The 25940-nt window shown below is 39.6% G+C and overlaps 1 protein-coding gene across 1 annotated transcript in view; it reads right to left on the minus strand.

The window, feature by feature from the left end:
• The window catches only part of ARFGEF3 (ARFGEF family member 3), an 85802-nt gene that overhangs the window by 52199 nt on the left and 7663 nt on the right, over nt 1-25940 (minus strand). Inside the window, exons 3-4 of the mRNA XM_057407539.1 lie at nt 16352-16433; nt 14620-14751 (exon numbers count right to left, since the gene is read on the minus strand). Of these exons, the coding sequence (XP_057263522.1) occupies nt 14620-14751; nt 16352-16433 (214 nt within the window). The remainder of the gene's footprint in view (nt 1-14619; nt 14752-16351; nt 16434-25940) is intronic.

Raw genomic sequence — 25940 nt, forward strand, 5'->3', positions numbered from 1 at the left:
AGTCACAGCTCCTTCCATTTTTAGAGGAGAAATCAGAAGATTCTCAGCACCATATGTTACTGGGATAAAGGAGATGGCACAATCGTTTCCTCCCGAGAAAGAGGCACAACCTAACAGATTGGTCCCAGAGGTACAGCCTAATGATTACATCATACTGTCTCTGAAGTCTGACCACAGAAGGAAAGAAAATCCAGCCATCAGCTCTGGCCTCAGACTTGACAGCCAGAATCCATTCTTAGTTTAATCATAAGCTTTGCATGATTTATGATGAGTCCTTCTATTCATTTCTCTCAGTATAACAAAAGAGGAAGAAAAAAATGCATGCAAGTTATTACTTAGGTGACACAGATACATATATATTATGTGAAACAAATTGCTAATTACTGCTTGACATAAGAATTTCCCAGCCTGGGATATTTCCAGTAAGTGTATTCTAGTCATTTTATAATAAGCAGCTAAAAAGCAACTGATAAGCCTCGCTTCATGAGGGCAGGCTTGTCCTGTCTTGAACTCAGCAGGAACAGTAAGAATTGAAAGCCCCATCCAACACCTTACTTTGAAGAGGAGTGGGAATCTGACGTGATCTACCAGGGAAAGCGTGGTGGGGCAGTGAAGCAACATGGTGAGAGGTGCTGTGGTGTGATGCCTTCAGTGTCTAGAGATGTCCTCCCTCCCTCTCTTTCTTTCCAATCCCTTCTGCCCCGCAGAAGACTGAAAGTCTGAACTACCTTTCCCTCTTCCTTGAATTATAAAATTCCCCCAGTGCCAGAATTTATGCTTTTCTTGGTCTGAAATAGCATTAATTTCTTGGGCTAAGTGTACCAGCAAATATCCATCACATTAACACTAATGTATTGATCCCTACAACTTCCCAGTCCCTAAGAACTACTGTTTTCTGCTTCATAAGGAAACCTGGGATATCAGCTAAGTTAGCATTACTGGCTATTAACCATTTCTCTTACTCTTTATGTGTGTTTCAGTGGTACTAGGTTTTCTAGTTTACAGGGTTTTAGTCTAGGTTCTGTGACAGCTACTAATGCACAACACCCTTCAGTGATCTCCTTAGCTTAGAATGAAAAACAAACAAACAACTTTGCCACAGAGTGTCTGATCAGAACTTGCATGTTAAACAAAAGAAGGAGGCAAAGGGATGCATGTTTGGAAAGATTATTGCCCTTTGGTTCCTGTAAGGCATCATTTTTCTGACCTTTTACTGTGTCACAGTTTTCACATTATGGTGAAACAGCAAAAAAATTCAAAGTAACAACTAAAACTGTGCAAGCTGTATCTTCTCTCTAGGTAGTGTTGATCTCTAGAAGCATCTCTGAGCTTTCATAAAGAATAAATAACATGCTGATGTGTGTGTTAAGAGAAGGAGAGAACTCTAATATAGCATTGCTTAGCAAGCTGGAGCCACTGGACACCCACCATTACTATTGAATCTCTGCTTGGAAGAATACCACTCTGCAGTTATTTTCCATCAGGGAGGGGGAAAAATCCATTACTGGAAAGCAGGCATTTAATAACTGGATGGGATTTTGAATTCTCAGTACAAGAACAGCTTTGAGAATTAGCTACTCGCTCTTAGAGTTACAGAGGAGCCTGTCCACAGGTGAGTGTGCCATTTTTCTGGAGAAGGACCTTCTTTGCATTTTCAGAGCTGGACTGAAAAGTTTCTACACCCTGAAATGCATTGCACCTTTACAAATGTTTTTTTCTCAGCAGAAAAGCTGCATTTCACTAGGATGTCACACCTTACTTCAAAGTTGTTTTTTCTTCTGTTTGCTTCTTTGTTTTGTGTATAAAACACCAGGCAAGAGCTTGATCCTATTCTTACAGAAGACAGTTTTACTGTAAAGTTTTCCAAGAAAACCATGATGTAATGACAGTTTTACATTTGTCTATGTATGTTCTCTTGCCTTAACTCTCAACTCAGCCCTTCATTAACAGCCGAGTAATGTGAATTAAACAGATGAGTAACACTAGAGATATGTACAGCAAAGGACATGCTATTTTTCTGAAGTACAATAGTCCTGGATTATAATCTCTTTTATAGATATTTAACATTGACTTTTAGACCAAAGCAAAGTTTCTGAGTCAAGTCTCTTCTTCATAGTTTCCCTTTTCTGTGAAATAGGCAAAATGGGTTTTCTCATCTAAGGAGTGCGACACAGCCTACCTCAGTATTACAAGGAGATATACTAGTTGTAGAGCATTTGAACTTGCAGGAGAAGTTAACACAATTCTAATTGTAAATTCTTAATAATGCCATACTTCGTATTTCCTGATACAAACTCTACAAATTTCTCTGCAATATGATGCAATTGCTGGCAAATGGACAAGTGCCAGTGACAAGGAACAGAGATAAATTTTTCCTGTCCACAGAGCAAATCCTACAGAATAGCTGAAAAGTAAATGGTCAGTGTAAAACAATAATCTCATTTGGTTAGTAAGTACATAAATTATAAGGGCTGTTATTTCCATCTGCTGCTCAGCCCATACCTGCAAAATTTAAAACTTCAAAACTGAACAATGCTGTTCAGCATTAAGTGAATTCTGAACTGCCAGCCAACCTCACAGACAGCTGTTGGGCCTTGCTTTCTCAGCTGTTAAGTACCCTGAAATTTTATTGACATTTCTAATAGCTGTGAGAGCTCAGCAGCTGGCTAAAAATACATTCAGTATGTAAGGAAAAACTGCGATTTGTACTCCCCATTCACTGCTGTGTAAAACACAGGTACAATGTGCACATTTATAATCCCAGAGACAGACAACTATCACCCCCCACTGACAAATCTCTTCTTAACATGTTAAGAGCCAAGAAGGACAGCCTGACCCATGACTAATCTTATTCAGTGGATTGCATGTCCTGATTTTCTCTACTTGTAAAACCTTGTTTGCTTCATGTGATTTTCTGCTTCTTGTACCATCTTACCTTTGTACAGTTCATTAATACCTAATGCTTTCCACAGATCAAAACCTGGAAGCCATATACTACAATACCTGGAAGTACACAACAGTTTAGGCATTCTTATAAACCCTTTCTCTTCAAAATCTCTTTCTCTCCTTTTTTTTTTTTCCAATTTCCTACCTTTATAGAGCTGAACTAGGAAAAGCTAGCACATATATGCCTAATCCTTTGCGTCACAAGTGCTAATAACCTGTTGTAACAGTGAATGATAGAAAAGTCAGATATCAAGCACAGTAAGAAAGTGGTGATCAAAACCTTGCTATGAAGCAACAGGGAATTTCAGCAGGACTACTAAGTTTTGACTGCTACTCTTGGAATAAAATGAAATCTGGGAACCTACTAGCTAGAAAGGGTATATGATCTGATGTGATCAAGTAACAGAAGCATAACAATTTATCAGTCAGCATATTTTTGGCTTACTCCACTGGCTACTGTCTTCCTCACAAATCATTTGTGAGATCTGAAAGATGGTCTCTAACCAATGCTCAAGACTGCTCTCAGCTATGATTTCCATCAGTGCCACTGCAGGGCTCATTTACAGTCTTGGCAATGCTCCAGGCACTCAACTTGCGTGTCTTCCCATTTATATGGAACAAACAGGAAGACAGCAAGCTTCTCTTTTAGATTACTGAATTAAAAAATGGGATTAAAAACAAACAAACAAAACCAAGCTTAATCATTCAGATCTACTACAAACACTAAGTCTACAGACAGCATACCCCATGGGCTGCTAAACTAGTCACAACACTAACTCAAGCAGTATGTATTTTAAAAAATTAAATAAAAATAGGTTTTCTTGAACAATGACATTTGGGATGTGCAACCACTAGTAGTGGAAGCCTATAACTAAAACTACAAGCCAATTCCTAATTGGTATGGGCTCTAAAACACACCTTTTTTTTTTTTCTTTTAAAGAGGGAACTTGCATGACTAAAGAGATAGTTTCAAAGTCACACAACCTCCAAGATGTTTTAATTGGCTTGCATTATCTTGCAAATGCTTGGATGAGATCACATTTCCATACATGACATCCATAATAATTTCTGTCGACTGTCGTGGAACAAGAAATGACATTTCTGCTCCCTGGCATCCCAGGGTACCAATTGTAGTATAAGAGTGCACACAAGGAAAAATTTCACAAGCAGAAATAAAAAACAAAACAACAAAAAAGTGCTTCTGATGATAACGAAGTGACAAAGGTTAATTGACAAAAAAGGTACAACTGTTCCATATTTTAAGATAGGTGTCTTGAAGAAGGAATCTTTCTCACCTTGTAAGACTGCTAAGTGTTGCTAGCCAAGTTCCCTAAGTGCTTAGCTGACATTGAACAGCTTATGGTGGAATCATGTCAAATAGACAAGGTGTGTAAGGAAGTTAGTATCCTTAAGATGAAGAAAGAGGAAAAAGGTACAAAACTTTAAAGCAACCACAATCTGTCATCACCTGAGGATGTTTCAGCACTTCACTGCATTTAAGTGTCAAGTCCAACATCCATATGCTACTGTTTTCCTTTTTCTATTCCAGTCCCACTGGCAAAATCCTCTGAACATTCATGTTCCTCCTAGTTGAGATGCATGTAGACACTTTAGTCCTTATAGTGCCAAATTCTGCAGCAACCTCTAATCCCTTTGTGGAATTCAAAGAGGAGACCTTTTCTGACTTGCTTTGCTTGCAGGCTTGCAAACTTGGATGCAATGTATATTTGGATGATTCTTAAATCCTCCCCTCAGGAGGAAATACTTAGCCAGAAGACAAGGCAGGACAACCATTTATCTCATTCAGTAATCTGACATGTAAAGCAGTCATCCAGTATTTCTACAAAATAATTTGGACAGGAGGTGTTCTGCTGCTTGGCAGAATAACTAGTAACCTGCTCACATAGCATTCTTCGGCCTTGAAGGGAAACAAGGGCAAGAGAAACAGTGCATTAATGAACTTATGTACATTGTGTCACCATGTATCACTGCACAAAACAGCAGATATTACTTACAGAGGGAAAGGAGACAGTGTCTCCCATGAATCACTAAACCCATAAAATGCTTTGTTATCACAGCAGCAACTGGTGCTCAGCATTATGAATGCACTGGACCTTCAAACAGAAGGGCTGTATCTGGCATAGAAGAACTTCACACATCATCAGTGATGACATGCTGAATGCTCCCAGAAGACAATGTCCATTAATTCACTAGACTAAAGCAGAACTACTGCTGAACACTCTTTCTGGTGAGAGACTTCTGCTTATGTAGTACAGTTGTGGATGGAAAGAAATTATTTACAGCAATTGCTTAATAGAAATTTAAGAGGTTTTCTTAACGGCTCTGAGAGGGGCTTTTTTATTTAGAATTATAACATTTAAAGGGAGGGAAGATTTAAAAAAGAAAAGAAAAAGAAGGCTGACTAGCACTGCTAGGATAGCATTTCCCGTTCATGTGTTACAGCCTATTTAGGTATACTACATTATTTTATGAATTGGAGATATATATCTGAGTAAAACAAAACTGAAAACTGATACAGGACAAATACCAAACTGAAAAATACCAACAAAATGCTTAAAGAGTTCTCACATAAAAATGAGGCTGCATGCATCCACTACCAAAATGATCAGAGAGGATGTCAAAACATGGGTGCTAGTAAATTCAGAGCTCGCAAGGAAGAAAAGAACCAGTTTATCCCCTGGATGGAAAATTCTGACTTTTATTCTTGACAACAAGGGAATTTTTTGCATGGGAGAGAGGGAAGACAAGCCCCTTACTCTCAGATACCTGCAAGATTCCACCAAAATTACATCAGGGGAACTTTCCATGTGACAATACACTTCACAACAGCTAATTTGAAATTACTGTTTTGAATCACTAGAAGAATCTGCAAGAAGTTAGCCTGAAAACAACCTAAGAAGTGGCGTTCCACAGGCTGTCTGGCGACCCAGAGGATTTCACCCTATCCCAGACCATCTCCTGAACTACATCCAGAAAAGAGATGCTAAAAAGCCAGATAAGCTGGTTTTGTGGTTGCAGCATCAACCACTATTGCCATATGAAGCTTCCACATCTTTTTCCCCTTTCACAAGGGACATATGTGAGTAGCTCTGGGGAAGAAATTGGCTAGCAGTGTCAGAACCGCTTACTGGGACACAAGTTCTCTCCTCAGCTGCCCCTAGGGCCAAGTGGTGTTAACACTAAGGTGGCAGCAGCCCTTATCATGGGAAGGTATAAATTGGGAGCATGCCATGTGAGGCACATCTGAAGTATATGTATAATTGCATGTAAAAGCTATGGCCAGTGACCCTTCCATGTCACTATTATGTGGCCAAATTGGCTGGCAGAACTTGGCACTGTCACCTCCAGTACGCAACAATGTCTGGCAGCAGGGAAAAGATTAAATGTCAATGTATGAAAGTTAAAGAGTTTCTATATTTGTTTTTGTGATCATACAATGTCTTTCCAATTCACTTTCTTAATGGCTGAGCAACCCCCAGGTTCTTGATCTGTGTCCAAGTCTAAAGAAAGTCTGTAAGAACTTGTTCTTTCACAATGAAACCACTACAACAGGTGTTAATTTACACTTCCCATGACAAGGGACTTGATACTTTCCACACTGGCACTGGAAAACCTGCAGGTATAACCCAATGACTCACTGCTTGAACCCAATGACTCAGTGCTTGCATATGCTGCACAGTACAGAACAGCTCAGTGATAAAACTCCAACAGTGCCTATGTTTCTTCTTCTCTGCAAATTTGGCACTGTTGCAAAAAAAGAATGCCACAAGCACCCCAAAATAACAAAATCCCCTACATAAACAGCAAAATCTGTGCACTATTAACTCTGCCCCAGAGCATGTACACTGTAATACAGTATGTGATCGCAGTGTATCTCAGGTAATTTTTTTTTCCTCTTCACAGACCAGTCATTCATCAGGAAACCTGAAAAACAAGATGCTGCTGAGTTAACTTGGACTAAGGAATCCTTCTGCTATCCACCTGTGACTGCAGGAGGAATGACCACCAGGACAGGATGGAAGACAGAAATCCTGCCCCCTTACCCTTTCCACGACTGCCTCAGCCCCAGGGCAGAGCATTCTTCTAGTTACTGCTTTTTGTGCCTGACCCCAATGATTTTGAACACACCACACCAAGCAGGACAGTTCAACCACGACAGAGCAAGCACGTTCTCTGTCCAAGAACACCTTCATAACCTCACAGCTGAGGGAGCAGTGAGAAAGCTAAATGTTTTGCATTAGAATTTCTCCAGGCAAGAAATTAAGCCTAGTTTTCAATCCTGCAAATCTCTTGAGAGATGCAACCACACCTCTGCTTACATTTTTAAAACTACACGGCTGCCCAGACCAACAGAGATTGTTGGTCTATGTAGGGCTATGAATTCAAGCACAGAAAGGTACTGAGGAAGAGCCACATAGCCTGGAAAGAGGCTGGATTCTTGAGATACTACATTCACTACTGACAGATTTAGGCAGCCCCTCTCCAGTATTCATTTGGCCACATTCAGGTCATTACATTCTCATTCTTTTGTACCCATTAAGGAGAAAGCTGAGGTATTTAATTCAAGACTGTGGTTTCTGCTATAATGGCCAGGCACTTAAGAACCAGGGGAGTTCTTTAACCACAATCTTAATTATGAGTAGTAGGCATTTACCATAGCTCTAATTAACTCAGGAAAGGATGACCTTATCTTGAAACACACAAGGTAGGTCACTCAATCCATTGGAATTAACCTGGTTACTTATAACTAAGCACAAAAATAAAATTACCTTAAAAGTAACAAAAGAAAAAGAAATTGAAAAAAGAAAGAAGAAAAAAGTATACCCTAGAGAGTCTGGATTTGTAGTTGGACTATATTACAGCAATTTAGCTCACAAAAAGTCTAAGTGAAGGAAGCACTCAGAACTCTAGTTAGCACTGCTGGGCAGGAGTGATCTTAGGAAATAATCATATTTGCATGACATTGTGCAAGTCTTTATAGATTCCCCTCTTTAACACTGCAGACTGCTAACGCGTCTGAATTATGGACTGGACAAAAATCAGTTATTGCTTATGGCAGCTCATATCAGGCACCTCTGTTACAAGAGCTAATGAATACATCCACGTACCACTTTCTTCTATAAATTTTCAGAATTTTATTTTTTCCTATTAATATAAATTTAAAACCAGTTCCAGACTAAAGCATGCAAATAAAGCTGAATAACGGTTTTTATTTTTTACTTTATTTGAAAGATAGTCCTTCTCTGCTCAGAAAGAGACTGCACTGCAATTTATATTGTAAATGATGTTGAAAAATGCAGTGCATAAAATATACTGAGGAAGAAAAAACACCTATCTCTTAATCAAAAATTATGCATTAATTAAAATATGCAGATTAACAGCAAGTGTCAGCAACTGGGTTGCTGATTCTCATCCTGATGACAGTTTTTCTTCTCCATCTCTATTTACCAGTTGCATTTTTACTGTTGCATCAATGACTTTTTTTTTAATGGTTAGCAAAATCACTATTTTTATTCCTATATAAAACTATCATACATGCCTTGTCTCAAAGAGGCAGCATGGGGAATAACATAGTTTACATACACTTTTAAATCTAAGTTGTTTCAGTCCAGCTTCCTCCTCCATTTAATTTTACAATTCATGACAAAACAGAATGGTTGCAAATTATATTCTACGAAGCATAGCGAAGTTGTATGTGGAAAGATACATTTCATAAACATTAACCTTAAAACAATGAGAAGATATATATATACATTCCTAAGAGTTTATTACAGTGATCAGTTCATTTACCAGTACTCAAGGAAAAGGTGCAGAATACAATCATTCACAGACGCTGGGATTTTACAGTTGTGTTCTGTCAACATTTTGGATCAGACAGTTTAGGACTACTTTTCAAATATGTGTTTGTCCTGGGTTCAGCTTGTTCTCTGTCATAGAAGAACAGAGAAGAAAAATAACTGGTCTCCCATCAAATCCTCCACATCTGAGAAAAAAAAAAAAAAAAGAGATGCTTTCTGTTTAACAGCAACAAAATTTCCACCAAGTTCTCTGAGAAAGTTAACAATAAGTTTTCCTCAGTTGCTCAAACACAAACCAGCTTAATCCAGTATTTGCATTAGATCAGGACTAACTCCCTGAGCCTATAACAACATGGTTGTGCAGAACCTAACATAGGTCAACTGTGGTTTAAAAAACTAAGAACAAATTAAAAATTGCCCGCAAACTTTCTACTACACCTTACAGATCTTCAATAGTGACCTTCTCAAGTGCCTAATTTTACACCATAACTGTGGCCCTATCAATTAAATTAGTTATTACAGAAAAAAATTAATAGACTGAGAGATGGTTCTTGGTACTCAAAGATTCATTTTGCATCTTTAAAGCATTATAGAAGCAATCTGACCAATTTGGTGGCCTTCTATGATGGGGCTACGGAACTGATGGACAGGGATAGAGCAGTTGACATCATCTACCTGGACTTGTGCAAAGTGTTCGACACTGTCCCGCACGACATCCTTATCTCTGAATTGGAGAGACATCAATTTGATAGGTGGATCACTCGGTGGATAAAGAACTGGCTGGATGGCCGCACGCAAAGAGCTGTGGTCAACGGCTCAATGTCCAGCTGGAGACCATTAATGAGTGGTGTCCCTCAGGGACCAGTGTTGGGACGGGTCTTATTCAACATCTTTGTTGGTGACATGGATAGTGTCACTGACACTGATTGACTGAGAGCACCCTCAGCAAGTTGGCCAATAACACCAAGTTGTGTGGTTTGGTTGATATGCTGGAGGGAAGGAATGCGATCCAGAGGGACCTTCACACGCTTGTGAGGTGGGCTGATGCCAACCTTATGAAGTTTAACCATGACAAGTGCATGGTCCTACACCTGGGTAGGAGCAATCCCAGGCACAGCTACAGGTTGGGCAGAGAAGAGATTCAGAGCAGCCCTGCGGAGAAGGACTTGGGGGTGTTGGTTGATGAGAAAATGAACATGAGCCGGCAGTGTGCGCATGCAACCCAGAAAGCCAACCGTATCCTGGGCTGCATCAAAAGGAGCGTGACCAGCAGGTCGAAGGAGGTGATCCTGCCCCTCTACTCTGCTCTTGTGAGACCTCACCTGGAGTATTGTGCACAGTTCTGGTGTCCTCAACATAAAAAGGACATGGAACTGTTGGAACAAGTCCAGAGGAGGGCCACAGGGATGATCAGGGGACTGGAGCACCTCCCTTAATGAAGACAGGCTGAGAAAGTTGGGGCTGTTCAGCCTGGAGAAGAGACGGCTGCATGGAGACCTCATAGCAGCCTTCCAATACCTGAAGGGGGCCTATAAGGATGCTGGGGAGGGACTCTTCATTAGGGACTGTAGTGACAGGACAAGGAGTAATGAGTTAAAACTTAAACCGGGGAAGTTTAGATTGGATATAAGGAGGAAATTCTTTCCTGTTAGGGTGGTGAGGCACTGGAAGGGCTTGCCCAAGGAAGCTGTGAATGCTCCATCCCTGGTGGTGTTCAAGGCCAGGTTGGACAGAGCCTTGGTTTAGTGTGAGGTGTCCCTGTCCATGGCAGGGGGGTTGGAACTAGACGATGTTAATGTCCTTTCCAACCCTAACTATTCTATGATTCTAATCTTTGAAAGAACAACTACAAATACCCAACTTAAAGACAGTGTGTTTCAGAGGCAGAGCTATTTTCTCCATTCTGCTTGTAGTTACACAAGCTAAGTTTTACCACAGAACTCTAATGCAGATTTTGGTTCTGAACATATCCAAAATGAAAACTGAAATCACAAAAAGAACTGTCTAGTATCTGTCAAGTAGTACTATTGGAGTTTCCAAATGCTGCATTGATGAAACAGTGAAGAGACAAAGAGAAAAAATTACCTTCACCCAGGGTTCATTAAACCTCATTTACAGATTAAAAAGGCTTCTGGCTGACTCCTCACTGAAAGCCTACAGGAGGAAATGATGAAAACTTTGCCCATCAGCAAGCAGTACAGCTAATCCACTAACAAACACAAGTTTGAGTCACTGGGAACAAACTAAGGTTTCCTAAATGAAATAGCTGTTTACCATGGACAACAGGTAAATAATGAGAATTAGAAAAGTTTTCTCTCAAGGCACTTCAGAAGAATTTTTTTTTTTTTGTTCCAGAAAATCCTCAAGTCTATTTCAAAAAACACCACAAGTTGAGTAGCCACAGATACTGTGTGAAGTCTTCTCAGAGGTAATAAAAAACAAAGCTTGGAAGTTCCACTGACAGGAACATTATATATCTAATTGTAAAATGTCCAGCATTAATTAGAATAGTGAAATAAAGACCAAATATTTTAAAAGACGTCAAATAAAAACCCCGAGTTTCCTTCATGAAAGGTAATTATTCTCTTCTTGCTTGAAAATTTCTTGATAGCTCTAAATTTCTTTGGAAATGTGGGCACAGACTGCACTGACATGCACTGCATAACATGACACAGCTTTAATTGGTGACTGAAGAAAACAGGATGCAGTAGAAAATGAGATTTTGAATGATCAATCACACCTTTCTTTCCAAAACCAACTTTGTCACTGTCAGTACCCATTACATTACAGTGTATCATGTTTATCTAGAGAGCTTATTTCTGGGTGAGGACTCATCTACTAATTTGCAATTATTCATTAAACTCTCTGTTGTTATCGGAGAGCAATGTCATCACAGATGGAGAGAGATGTACTGCATTATTAAGAAGCCTGTCAACTTATAAATGAAAGTCACCATAACATTAGTGAGAAGAAAAGGAATGAAAGGGGGAGTCTTTGCTGTTTTGGCTTCTTTCTACTCTGCCCACTTCCTTCATATTTCGTTTCAGCTGCTCCAACACCACAGTTAAGTTCAAAGCTGACCTCCAGTTCTTTCAGAAGCCAGTTTCTGGAGGAACTGGATTTTAGGGTCAGGGTAAGAGATGAAAAAAATCAAAGTAAGTAAAAATCACAGAATCATTTAGGCTAGAAGGGAGCTCAATCCAGAGGTTCAGCTATAGGTTGTTTGGTTTTTTTTCCCCATTGCTGATCTGACCATACTCGACAGTGCTTTTGATGGTATTACATATGCTTCTATAAGCAAAGGTCTAATCGCATGAAGCAGAAGTACTTCATCCATTTTAAAAACATCTGCAGCCAGAATTTAAAAGCATCAACCCAGAAAAAAAAAAAACAAATAAATCAGGATTCCCCTACTCCACAATCAAACTGAAGCCTGTGATATTAAACTTCTGTCCAGAACGTATCCCCTTTCTGCTGCAGAGTTGTTAGTCTAATGCTTAAGGTCAACAAAATGTTCCTACTGCTCAGTATGAGACATACCCATGTCACACAACAAATTCTTCCTACTTCTGGGCCAGACACATTGTGTGGCCATGTTTATCTAAAGGTAAGTATTGAACTATTACCTCCACTCCCCCGCATTTTTTCTATACATCTGCAACTGTATAAATAGAGCAGTGAGTCATTTTGGTGCCTCAGTGATAAAACACTGAATTTGATTAGTGACCAATATATCTCTTCCAAACAACACATGCAAGCGATATAGGAGCTTACATGCCAGCAACCTACTGTGAGGTCTGTACTCCTGCACCAATATTTTCACATCTATTCTTCATAAGTAAAAACTTTTGTCTAATCTTTGATGGTTATATTCTTAATATTTGCAAGACCGGTGCAAATGTGCAGCAAGTCACAAAGAACCAGGCCAGTATCACTGCTGACCCAGCATCATGCAAACCGCTTACACTCATGAGTGTCTAGCATCTGCACTGGGAAAAGATGTATTTAATCTCCTCCAGATGGAATAACACAGTCTAAATGTACAATCAGATGTTGCCTTGAGGACACATTTTAGCAGATCCAGGGATATAAACGCACTGCTGAGACCAGCTGCTTGAAAAACCCTGAAGGCTTTAGCAATTCAAGTGTTGCAATGGCATCTGTAATCTTCAGGTTACAATGTAAAAAGACCGCTACTTGACTGACTTTTAGGCAATGTTCAGATTTAATGCCTCAGAGTTCTAACTGCCCTGATTACAGAATACTTTGACCCTCTGGTCTCTTGGAACATTAAATCAAAACAGAAGTTTTGCTTTGTTCTCAGGATGTGAAGATATAGCCTGATTTTTACCATACATGCATTTCACTGTGCTTTTAGCAAAAAAAGGCTTTCTACATCAAAATTTCACTCAGTAGAAGGAAGAAGTTTAGTGCTTAAACTGGAACTGAATGTGATTTAAAAAAAAGTGTACATAATTAATGTCTTAGGTTTTGGCTTGGATTTTATGTGATTTGGTGTTTTGGGTTGGTTGGTCTTTTTTTTCTTCTCACATATCGAGACAACTATAGAACATATTCACTCACAACTGTGGTAAAATAAGAGTGCTCACATTCTTCTTAGTCTGGGGGCAATGCATCACAGGTGCATGTCAAGCCTTTCAGGGAAACAGTGTGCATGCAGATTCCAAATCTGCAATACTGAAGAAGGTAAAAAAACAACTTACAAAAAATTACTGCATATCAAGAGAGACCTGCTGGTTCAGTAGTACTACTTAACTCTTACCTTTTCCCACTGTAGAGACAAAAGAGGAAGGGAAGAGGCATGCTGGGTTAGGAATGCAGGTCTGGGTGTCACCAGTTAAACCTGTAAGTGGGCAGAAGCCTGCTCCCATAAACCAGGTAACAGTCTACACAAATTCTTCTTCCTTTTTTTCTGCTGCGAAATTCACTCTTCTGTATGGTCTGACACTGAGTGCATATTGCATCCAAGTAGTCATCTTCAGTAGCAAAGAGCACAGCTAGTACAGAGAGGTTTCAGACTGGACAACATATATTCCTTAGAACAAGGATGTCTCATGTAAGAAAAATAAAATATCTAATCTATGCACTTAGAAGTAAAGGACAGTCAAGCAGTAGATCCAAACATAGCAATCAGTACTACGTGTAGTAAGCACAGAGAAAGGATCACCAGGTTTGTACCAACCACTGATGAGCTATAGCACAAGACCTGCAGTACAAAGTTTACACCCAGACATTTGAGAACTACGCACCACCTTTTTTATGGCAGTCCTGGCAAGTCATACAACCAACACACACAGGAGAATGCTAAAGCATTCCTAGAAATAGAAGCTTTCCCTGAGTATACAAAACATTAATTTCCCTTATACACGAGTACAGAGACACTCTGGTGCCTAAAAGAAATCATGCTCCATCATTAGTATTTTACAAAGAAAACATACAGCTAACAAACTAGAAAGTACCTATGCACACACAATTCAAAACTACAAACCTTCACAGCCCATCTCATGAGCCCTAATACTCAATATCAAACACAACCTTTCAAATCTCAAAGTCATCAATCTGTGAGCTCCCATGGACTAAACTGCCTGCCCTATTTCAGTTTGCTAAAAGTGGGACCACCACTGCACTGACTTAATATAAAGAATCTCCTATATAACCCAGGGAAACACAAATGAAGTAGAAATGAAAACTACTGACATCTGCCAGCAGGAAGGAGGGTATCAAATACTGTCCTAAAGTGAAGATTTCCAAGGCAACAGCTAATTTATTTGCTAACCCCAGCATAGAGTCATGCAACCTCTGTTGCAAGCACTGACGTGTGTGAAACACTAACCTTCATCACTTCAACCTGCAGGTCTTCATTGAGTGAAGGAGTCACTTTGACAGCATTCAGCATCTGATTAAGCAATTGTTTCTCATCTGAGTCTGTTTCCACGGATACAAACCTCTCATCAGACAGCAGCTTCTGCAGAGAGAAATTGGCAATGTACAGGTTCAGACAAAACTGCCTCTGCTTAATTCTACTGTCAACTACTACACCTAAACCTGTTAGTGTTTGGTACTATGATGGCTAGGTTTTCTATGTGCAAATTTCAAATTGATTTAACAGTATAAAATATGAAAGTACAGCAAAACTGGGAGACTCTGTGCCACGATGAGGGAACCATTAAAGTTTTTCAAATCAGCTGCCATTCCATATCATAAATGCAGATGGAGGACTGTATTGATGCATGGATTATCTTTTTAGGCTTATAGATAGGAGGTAACACTCTTATTTAAGGTACCATGCTGCAAATCTGCAACTTGGCAATTCCAGTTCATACAGAACAAAAGCGTATGTGCAGCAAGTTAAAAGAGTAAAAAGATAAATTTTATCCTCACTGAGTGTTCCCAAGGAAGTTATACTACAGGGGAGAGTGGGTCATCCCTAATTCCTCCACTATTTTTGGCTGATAATCACTCTACAATGTTCTTCTAACTGGTGCACTTGCACTGATACAAGAGCAGACCCATGTTCCAGTCCCACTAGCATACTGTTGCTTTTACTTTAAGAGCAACCCCTGCACCCCCCCCCCCCCCCCATATCTGAAATACAGGGCACAGGATCTCAGGGTGGGACGAGAGTACTAGGCTGCAAGAAGGTACTATATGCCTTCTGGCAGATGCAGAAACCCTTCAGGAACCCTTCAGTTCCCTTACAGGAACCCTTCAGAAAGGGCATTATTTTCCCGAGCCAGATCCTCCTACAGCCATGTTGCGTCACAATATGGGGCACTCTGTAACCAAATGCCTGACATCCCATATGCTGAATTAAATGAGATTGAAATTTACATCTTTATACTCCCAAAACAACTTCATGCTTGCCTTTTGAAGGAGAAATTTCTTTTTGGAAAATGGTGGCATACATTTCATGCCCAAGCAGTGTAGCAGCCATTTCCACAACTAGTATCTCCCTAGTGATAAGTATTTACTGATACATACTCATTTGTCCAATTAAAAGAAAGGTAAACTGCTTTAGTTTTTATACTGTCAAACTCAAGAGAGTCCTTCTGTTATTTGTGCTGCACTGCTGTTTCATTTTGCAATTTCACAAACTTCCAAATCAGATGCTACTCCTACTGTTTTCAGTGTACAAAAAACCTGAAAAGTGCCCCCACAGAGAATGCAGCTCCCAGATACTTTATTCACCTCTCCATCTTCCAAGCACTGCTGTCCTCTCTTCTAATCAAAGAAAACAGCAAGACTTGACTCAGTTTAGTTTCTAAGACATTTAGCAGTGGCAAGGCTTACCGAGACTAGCACATGGCCACACAAGGAAGAGTACATCTACATTTCAACATTGAATGCCAGGAACCCCAACCTACCTGCAGCACATTCTTAGCTCCTACAGAATCACCAGCCTTTACTGGCATCCTAACTTCTGAACACTCTTACAGAAACATGAACATTATTGTTGTTAGGTCCACACAAGGACAGACACTTTTTCTGTAGTATTTTTCTAAAGAAAAGCCTAGATTCCCTTAACACTCACTGCCCACTAATACACACCTGCTCTAAAGCCATACCTGCATCCCTGTTAGAGCCTGCTGGGCCAGCTTCATGCTCTTCGATTCCAGAGCTAGTTGGAGAGGAAGGAGACACTTCTCCCTGATGAAAATAATAAAAAAAAATTATAAGTGAGAAGGAACAATGGAACTACAATTGGTATTCAAAGGAGTAACACTCCAGAAGAGATGTGTCACTTTCAGTAAGATGAGACTTGTGTACAGTAATCAAGGAGAATGTCACAGCTCTGTGAAGCACTTTTACCATCTCAAGAAAGCTGGCATATTTCTTCACATACTGTTAAGAATGGCCTTTTAATTGAAATTTCACAAAATACTTCCAAACTGTTAGCCCTCTGTGTACATACATGAATGTGCAAACCATAAAGAAGGGATTCGCAGCTCACTAGTGGTCCTTCAACTCGGCGTGTTAAGCATTACACTTCAGTCACCTATCTTCTGTTTCACATTCCAGTTGCCAGAAAAGTGTTTTTATAATCCTCTTTCAATTAGTCGAGTTTTGGTCTATAACCTCCTCTACAGCAGTGTGTAACTACTTCCTGTCACGTTAGCTCCCTTCAACTATAAATGATATTGACAAAAGCAAATGTATACTAATGAGTTTAGTTTAAACCTGAATTAGCACATGGTATAACAATGACTAAGCTGTACTTTGATTACAGAATAATTAATATTCATTTTTTGAATATTAAAATAAATCACTATTTAGGATAATATTTTAGACGCAGTTCTCAGATACTGATTTCTCTGTTTTGGGGTGTTTTTCTGTTGTTGGTCTTTTATGTTTTGGGTTTTTTTGTTTGTTTTTGGTTTTGTTTTTCAATTTGGTGACCAAACCTAGTAACCACAAGCCTTTGAACCAAATCCTGCTAGTTGGCAGGAAACTCATTCCTCATCAGAGGTGCTCAGCCCATGTCCAACTGCAGCCTCCCTGAAGGGTTGCAACATTTCATTAGGTCACGTAACATAAGAGGCACTTACCCGTAAATACAGAATCTATTCTTGGATTTGTATAGACCTACTTGCTTTTGGCTAACAATTTTGTACCAGCCCATAAGAGTCCTAGTTCTCCGACTCTCTGCACTGCACCCCAAGAAGCCCTTTTGGAATCACATTATCAAAAATGTTCAATTTTTAAAAATCTCAAAATGAAGTTTTCCCTCTTTTGCTCCTGTGAGCTGCCTTTGTCCTGAATTCACTTAGTTTCAGTTGACCCAATAATAAACATTAAACTGCTCCTCTTGCAAATTCTCCCTTCCTAACTAAGAAGCCCTAGGTTAGAGCAACAGTGATTACCAGAGTTTCACACATATTGTCAAAGCTACCTAATGCTATTCTTTGTCACAATCTGCCCATAATTTACTAATTTCCCTCCAAAACTGGCAGTCTACAACCTGAACTTGGTTTTTAAAAAGCTTAAATCAAGATTACCAAACACTGACCATCACAGCTTTGGGGAACCTAATTTGTAACTCCTTCAGCTGATCCTGCTTGCAGAAGGGACTAAAAAGTCCCCTGTTTTGCATGTGTTCAATTGGTATTCCTTTCTCTCCACCTTTCCCCAAAGAGCACAGATGACAAGCTACCCCATGGAGCACTGATCTGCTATTTGCTCTTTGAAATACAACCCCTTCCTTTAATGATAAATTAAAGACTTGAGACTCACAAGCATGGCTCAGTTAAGCCATCTAGCAAGCTTCTGTACTTGGCAAAGACCTCTTGAGAATCTGCAGGTCTCTTAATATTTGTACCTTCTTCCCAGGTTATTAGAGTTTGTTAAAGGCTATTTGGCATAAAACCACAAGAAGCTTTTTAAAAAGAAACATGAATTACAGAGATTTCTAACAAACTAAGCAGACTACACATGTATCTTATAATTGGTTTCTAACTGAAAGCTAACCATTTGTTTAATTTAGGATATTCTGAGAAACAGGCTGGTACAAAGCCCAGTTTTCTCAGAAGCTCCTTTCACGAATGTTTCTGGGATCAGCTGAATTAGAAGGACTCTTACAACCTGCAAGTTTAACATCCTAAACAGCTTGAACTACAGAACATCTAGGAAATACTTCCTCATGGAGCATCATACCATACAGATCTACAGAAACTGCCAGGGTTCAGACAGTAATCTTCTAACCAACACAGAGCTGGCTGCTACTGCCTGTGTATCTACTGCCAAGTTTGCCTAAACCTGTGAACATATGTAGCATGCAGGTCAGTTGTGATAGGACTTTCTAGTTTCAAGAGGTGCCACAGCAATACACCTCTGACCCACAAACCACCTTTAAGTGCTATTTTTTACATTGTGACCTTGACATACTCTCTCGTTTGAAAGAAGTTGTCACCATCACCCTCTGGGGGAGAATTCATGTTTGAAATGAGTAGATCAACAGGTGCCAAAACAAAGTACCTGTTCATTAACTGGTACTCCATCAGCCAGAAACACACAGGGAAAAACGAAGGGAAAAAAGAATCACAACAGTGTATAGTACTAACTGTGGGTATTCTAAAAACTGATTATTATTTAGACCTGCACCTATTCAGGACGTAACACCACATTTCTTTTAGACTTCTCTACAATTCCCTGCAACAGTGTATAAATATTTGGGGTATTATTAATACACAAACTTATTCTCGTGTTAAAGTGGACGGAGATTGGGATGAAAGGAAACAGGGAACCCTGGAGTGGATCCAGTCCAGTTTCATTATAATGAAGACAGGTGGGAGCTCCTATGGCTTATGTGTAGCTACCCTGCACATCAGCAAGTTGCCTACCATCTGTCATTAGATACTGCAATGAGCAGAGAACAATGAGAGTAGTTTCTTGAGATATCTCCCAAAATGAAGAGCCAAAAATGACAATCAGGAGAATGGAAATTAGAACAGATTCAATTAGCTGAACTTCCCATCCTTGCTAAAAATATTTAGCTGAAAATCTAATTAAGGTTCCTGCAGCCTGAGTTCCACTGTATTCTCAGAGAAAATTAATTGCCATTGTGTCATTTCCTGTTCTTGTTACACACTCAGTCAATTAAATCTTTAGTATTTCCATGCTACAGGTATAAAACACCTGCAGAGGTACCACACAATGTCTGATTAGCTTAAGCATCTTCCACACTTCAGTTCAACCTGCCATTTAAATGCATTATCTGTTAGCACGAGAACACAGAAGGACATGGCAGATAATCCTCAAGCAGAATGGGAGAGAATACTGTAAATTAACACAATCAATCCATACTAAGGTCTACCACTTAAAAAACAGGTTCAATAAGGTTGCAAAAAAGAATGCAGATCAGGATTTGGTCTCAGCTTACAAGAAGAAAGGGATTGAGGTTTCCTCTTACACCTGACAGCCCTTTTATAATTCCACTCTGTTCTGAGTGGTCTCATGCCATGGGATCTCATTGCTCCACTGCCTATAATGTCAAGTGACCATTCATGTTTTGTAGTGCTACATATGTAAGACATTTTACATAGATGAAGTTCTCAGAATAAGCTGGTGCACATCAATATATTTCAAACCATGTTTAAGAACGTGTTCCATTTACGTTACTGCACAGAAACTAGTTTCACACTGGAACTCCTAAGTGATGCACATGCAGGTGTGGACAATTATATACAGTTTACACCCAAATACCAACATAATCCTGAATGAGACGAGTCAAGTACAACCCAGGGCATGAAAGGAAGGGCGCACCTTTGACTTGGAGGAGGGGAGGCTACCAAAAGCTTCAGGGTAAGGTATCCAGGGCACTGACAGATGAAACAAAGCAATGAAAACAGAAGCTAGAGGGAAGAAGGAAGTTGAGATGGTGTGAAGAAAGTACGATAGTAAATAAAAAAGGATGTGGTCAGATATCAGTGTTGTATTATGCTGAAATTCACATTAATTGCATTGCTTGGACATATCCACACTGTAGTGTTCTGGAAAAACAGTTTAAAAAAACCAAATCAAAACACACACAAAAAGGGGGGGAGGGGGTGTAAGGAAAAAACAAAGCAAACCAAAAAACAACCCAGACTGCAATAACAGACTCTGGCTGTAAAAAAGGGTCTGGGAGAATGATTTTTCAGCACAAAAAGTAACTGCAGAGACAGGAAACAGCTTTCCTAATCATGGTGTTTCTATTTAAATTTGGTTTAACACATAAATACTGAACAAATGTATATAACATGATGGCAGCCCCCTCCATTCAAAGCAAAGAATGACAAGCCACCCCTGTCCTGACCCAAAAGACCAATTAATATAAATATATATACATATATATATATATATACACTAAAGTCACTAAAAATCAGTAGCCATCTGCACTAATAGGAACTCCATTACAGAGAGCAGCATTTGGTAAGCTTGAACCTTGTTACATGCTAAACTGAGTAACCTGAGAGCACCAAGGACAAAGACTCAGACCTGTTCCTACTGAGGCTACCTGGAGTTCTGTCACTAGACCTCCATGGTACCCCAAGTGATCTGCCCAGGCTCAAGCAGAAAGATCAGAGACAGAACCACGTGTGTAATCCATGACCAGTATCTCCAGGAGCACAGGTTGTCCTTCCTAAGCTACCCTATTCCATGGCTGTTGGCTTTCTAAACTGCAGAATGCGTCATGAGAATATAAATAGACTTTATATTGAGCACATTGGGTTACAATGACCCTTCTAGTTGTCTGAGTTTGCCACGGCTCAACAACCAACCTCTTTCCCTGAAGGTCTATCACAAAAGATGCTATGACAAGCCAGTCAAAATAGACTGCCAAAAAGGTCGGAGCAAGACAGATTACTATTGCAAGTAGAGAGATCATAAAAATCTTTCTATCCTCACTGTAGTGGAAAAAGCCTTTAGTGAGAAAAGAATAATGGTTCATTAATTCATTCTCATGATGAAAATTGTAATGAAGATAGGAAATAGCCTAATCTTAACTCCTTGTTAGTGTCTGGAACACAGTCTCATGGCCCACGTTCACCTTCCACTTAGGGAAGGGGGCACTATAAATGAAATATTTGTCACCACCATAAGAGTTATTTCTCTTCATGCAAATGGTGATAACCACATTAATTTTCAGAAACAGAATTAAAAATAAAGATTAGAAATTAGACATCTCTCTGCATTATCATCCCTCTGAAAATTATATAGGAGACACAAAATCCAGAATCCCAGGACCTTATCAGCATGTACTTTGCATTTCATAGCATAACTCATAGCCCAGTCAAAGAACAGATAAGGATTAAATTCATGGCTGTTGTCATTTTCTGATATGCTTTTTGTTAGGCAGGATAACAGTCACAGCCAGAGTCTCATATTTTTTAGTCAAAGGAACACTGACAGCTGAGAAGAGCTTCTCAGTTTTGGCTCCTTAAAATGAATAAAGTATCCCAGCATGAAATTCCATTAGCCTCACTTACTCCTGCAGAAAAGCTGTCCCGCCATGAGAAAATAAATGGTAAAGATGAATTCTCAAAATTCTGGAGGTAGTCCCAACTGTTACCCTTAAATAAACCAAACAGAAGCAAATACTGTCCCTACACAAAAGGGGATGATTTATTTAGTGTAAAACAAATTCCAGTGGTGTGCATATGAACATGTGTACGTATAAAAGTAGAAATATCCGTAACTCTTCTTTTCCTGTGCTAGCTTAGAGAACGTTGATAAAAGACTCCCCCAACTTCACGGTCCATAATGAAAGCACTTAAAACCTGGAGGAGGAACAGGAAATAAATACAGCATTTTTCAAGAAACAGCTCTTCAAGAGGAAAGCAGATTTTAAGTCCTTGCTCACATCCTAAAGGAATGATTAATTTTATCTACAGCAGAAATGTGACTGTCCCACTTACAAAGAATATTACAGTTGAGCTCAGACAGAAGTTTCAAATTTACAGTGTATAAATACAGTGCAAGTTCTCATGCCTCCACAACATGGAAGTCAGACCAGATTACTACATCAACCCTTCCAGCACTAAAATTTGTATCTCTATGGAAATGTAAGTTTGTTGATAGCACTTACAGACCTCTTAGGAGCAATAGGATAAAAGACAAAATCTGAAGCCTTCCAGTTAGAATCCTCCTTTTCAGGAAAAAAATCCCAACAATAAATTATATTTATGATGTTGTACCTCTGTAAGATGATTGTGCACTGTTTAGACAACTTTGGTGTTAAAGTGCTACAAAAGAACAAACAAGCGAAGTTGCAGTTTACAGGTCCTGAAAAGAAACACCAACCTGTTGAGAGACTGCTGTCATACTGTGTTGATATAAATTCTGATTTGCTTCAGCAGGATTAGGATTTTACTCCAGTTACTCACAAGCATAGAGAAGCTTGTGTGCATGTTTCCCATGTCTAGAGATTTGCCTCTCTCATAACCAGATGAAATTCCACCTTTACTAATGACTTTGTAATTTCTTGATGAAAGGATTTTCATCTTCTTCACCACTTGCAGTTTAAAAAAAACCAAACAACAAACAAACAAAAAAGCCCAACCCTCATTCTTCTTCTCCACACAGTACAAAATTCTTCACTTCTAATCAGCTAAAATGGAAAGACTTTTTTTTTTTTTTTTTTTCACCTGACTTGAGGTTTAACTCTCCTTTTCTTTCTACATCAGATTCTCTCTCACCTCAGCTGCTGACATCAAATCTCTCTTGGAGTTCCCTCTGGGTATCTCCTCCAGCTCAGTATTTAATTTTTCCTTCCCCTCTGCTTCATGTATTCCCTCTTCCCTTCAATCTTTTTGCTTTTCAAACCAAGACAAGCCAATCACTTCACCCAACATTTAAATGAACCTGCCTCTGCAAGGAGGCATATGAACTGGTTATCAAAGGACCCTTAATGACACAGGGAAAAGGAAGTGAGCAATAATGTAACTTCATACAGTTTGTTAGCTAGAACTTTAACAATTTTTCAACCTAGAATGTCAAATGAGACTGTAATTTAATACTAGTTGGTATTAAAACAGTGAGACAGTGGCATTTCTAATCTGTGTTATTTACATACTTTCCAAAAGAAATGGATTGGCCATAACAGCAGAAGTATAGCTCTACTCATGGGAGAGGCAAATGTGAACAGTTTAGTCTTCCATCCAGCCTAATGCAGCCGAGAGCAGAGAATTCATACAATCCTAATTAAATAGCTCAGCTGGAGAGCACTTCTTAGGTCATTTGCTTCCTTGCTATACTCACTAATAACATCTTGATTTCAACACAAACATGAAGTTCCTAGATAGGAGCCTGACACTATCATCAAGATGAAACGGAACAAACCCAAAAACATACGCACATGATGTACCTTTTTTTGAGAGGAGAGGAAAAGACACAACAAAAGATTCTACACAGTATTAAAGTGGACAAGACCAAAATAATAATCAGGATGCTTCCAGTCTCTAAAGCTGTAGCATAACCTCTCCATGATACATTATCATCACTCTCTCTAGAACATCCACCCCAGTAGGTTTTCACCCTTTGTACAAAAGGTATGACAGCTGTTTACTAACTGCTCTTAAGTAATTTGATGACTCACAGAAACCTCAAAGGTCTTTCATTACAAAGCTATCTGTATCCTCTAGTATTGATTATCATTTGAAGTACAGCATGAAGATGAGGTGAGAAGAGTGTATCCATCCTTAGTGTACACCTCCTTGTCCAGCATGTATTGCATACACTGGATTTGCTAAGGCAACAATTTTCAAAGCTTACCAAGCTATTCCATGAAACCTCTCTTCCCTGTATTTGATAAGCCTGGAGGGGATGCTACAGATCTTTCCAGTGAAAACATTTTGCTTCAGAATTTCAGTACACTGAAAACAACAAATAAAACATCTTATGAGAAGTATACACTTCCACCAGCAGTTTTACAGTGCTGGGACTGGGTGGACTGAAGGGACAGAAAAGAGATGCAGAGGTACTATAGGGCAGGTATCTTGCAAATGACCTTATTTTCTCCATTACAGCTGAATGGCCTAGAGTTAATCACAGAAGTTTGATAGGGAAATGGGAGGGTAATATTTACACCTGGTCATTACTAGTTACACTTTGAAGGTTAATTTTGCAATCTGCAATTCCACTTGCACAGCAGTGCAATGCCAGATCTTAACAGACCTAAGGGATGATTGTTAAAAATATCCCCAGATTTGCAATGCATTATATAATTTTATACTCACTGCACTTTAGAATATTCAATTTCTTAAGCAAACAAACATTCACGGAAACCAAAGATTTCCTGCATTTCCTGCAGCTTTGTTACTTTTCATGGAATGTAATTAAAAGAACTGTAAGAATTTTTATTATTACAAATCACCCCTCCATTTTCAAAACAAAGTCATGACTTGCATATCACACAAAGACCACAGCAGAGTCAAGCCTTACTCAGTACAAAAAACAGTCGTCTAGGTTTCAGTGCCACTTTTCAGTGCTTCCCACCCCATTTCTTTCCTTAAGGCAATTATCAACAGCCTCTCGAAGTTCTCACTTTCTTCTTCCCTGCAAGCACTACAAGTGATCAGATTTTAAAACAAACACAGACACTGCTATCCCATTATCATCCTTAGACCCTCAGGGCAATATTTCAGTTACGTTTTTAACAGAAGTTAGACAAACATTCAACACTACAGCTGGTCTCATCTTTTGTTCCTGTACGTCCCGGGTTCAGCAGTAGCAGTCATTTTTCTCCTTCTTGGTAGCTGGTGCAGTGCTGTGTTTTGACTTTCGGCCTGGGAACAGAGCTGATAACAATGATGTTTTGGTTTGGCCAAAGACTTTGTGAGCCTCATGCTCTGCCAGGGAGGAGGGGAAGCTGGGAGGAAGCAGAGACAGGACACCTGACCCAAGCTAGCCAAAGAGGTATTCCATACCACAGCACGTCATGCCCAGGATGTAACTGAGAGTTAGCCAGAAGGGCTGGGGGACTGCAGGGTTGGAGGAGGTATCGGTCCGTGCTTGGTCAGGCTGAGGGGCGAGTTATCGGTTGGCTGGTGGTGAGGTGTTGTATTCTCTTCCCTTGTTATTTCCTTTATCATTATTATCATTGGTGGTAGCAGTAGTGATTTGTGTTATACCTTAGTTACTAAACTGTTCTTATCTCAACCTGTCAGAGTTGCATTCCTTTGATTCTCCTCTCCATCCCTCCAGGAGTAGGGGGAGGGAAGAAGGGGGGGGAGTGAGTGAATGAGTTGCCTGACTGGGTTTAAACCACCACACTGTACTGAAGGAATTATGTACATTACACATTAACTGAATGTTGAGCGTTAACCCCAATAGGCAACTCAACAGATACTCCACACTCCCTCCCTACTGGCTTCTATGAAGAGAATCAACCTGGGACACTATGGGCTTTTATCACAAATCTAGAACGAAGTTTCAGAAGAATCCATAAAAGGAGCAAAGACCTAAAGAAGTAGTGAGTATTAAGGTTCACTACTACAAAGAATGTGAAGAAAGGCAGAAAGTTTGTTTCAGAAAAGAGCAAGCACTGCCCTTTTTTATTTTTTTCCCAACCAACCAAACCACAAAACACATGCAGGATGGAAACTGACCTATACACCCCTTTCCTCTCCAACATTGTCTTTTGGGGTCCCAGAACACATTCAAAGCTCTGCTGAGATA

The sequence above is a fragment of the Pezoporus wallicus genome, unplaced genomic scaffold (assembly GCF_028554395.1).
Source record: "Pezoporus wallicus isolate ANWC-B61680 ecotype Strahan unplaced genomic scaffold, APGP_CSIRO_Pwel_v1 contig_3817, whole genome shotgun sequence".
Classification (NCBI taxonomy): Eukaryota; Metazoa; Chordata; class Aves; order Psittaciformes; family Psittacidae; genus Pezoporus; species Pezoporus wallicus.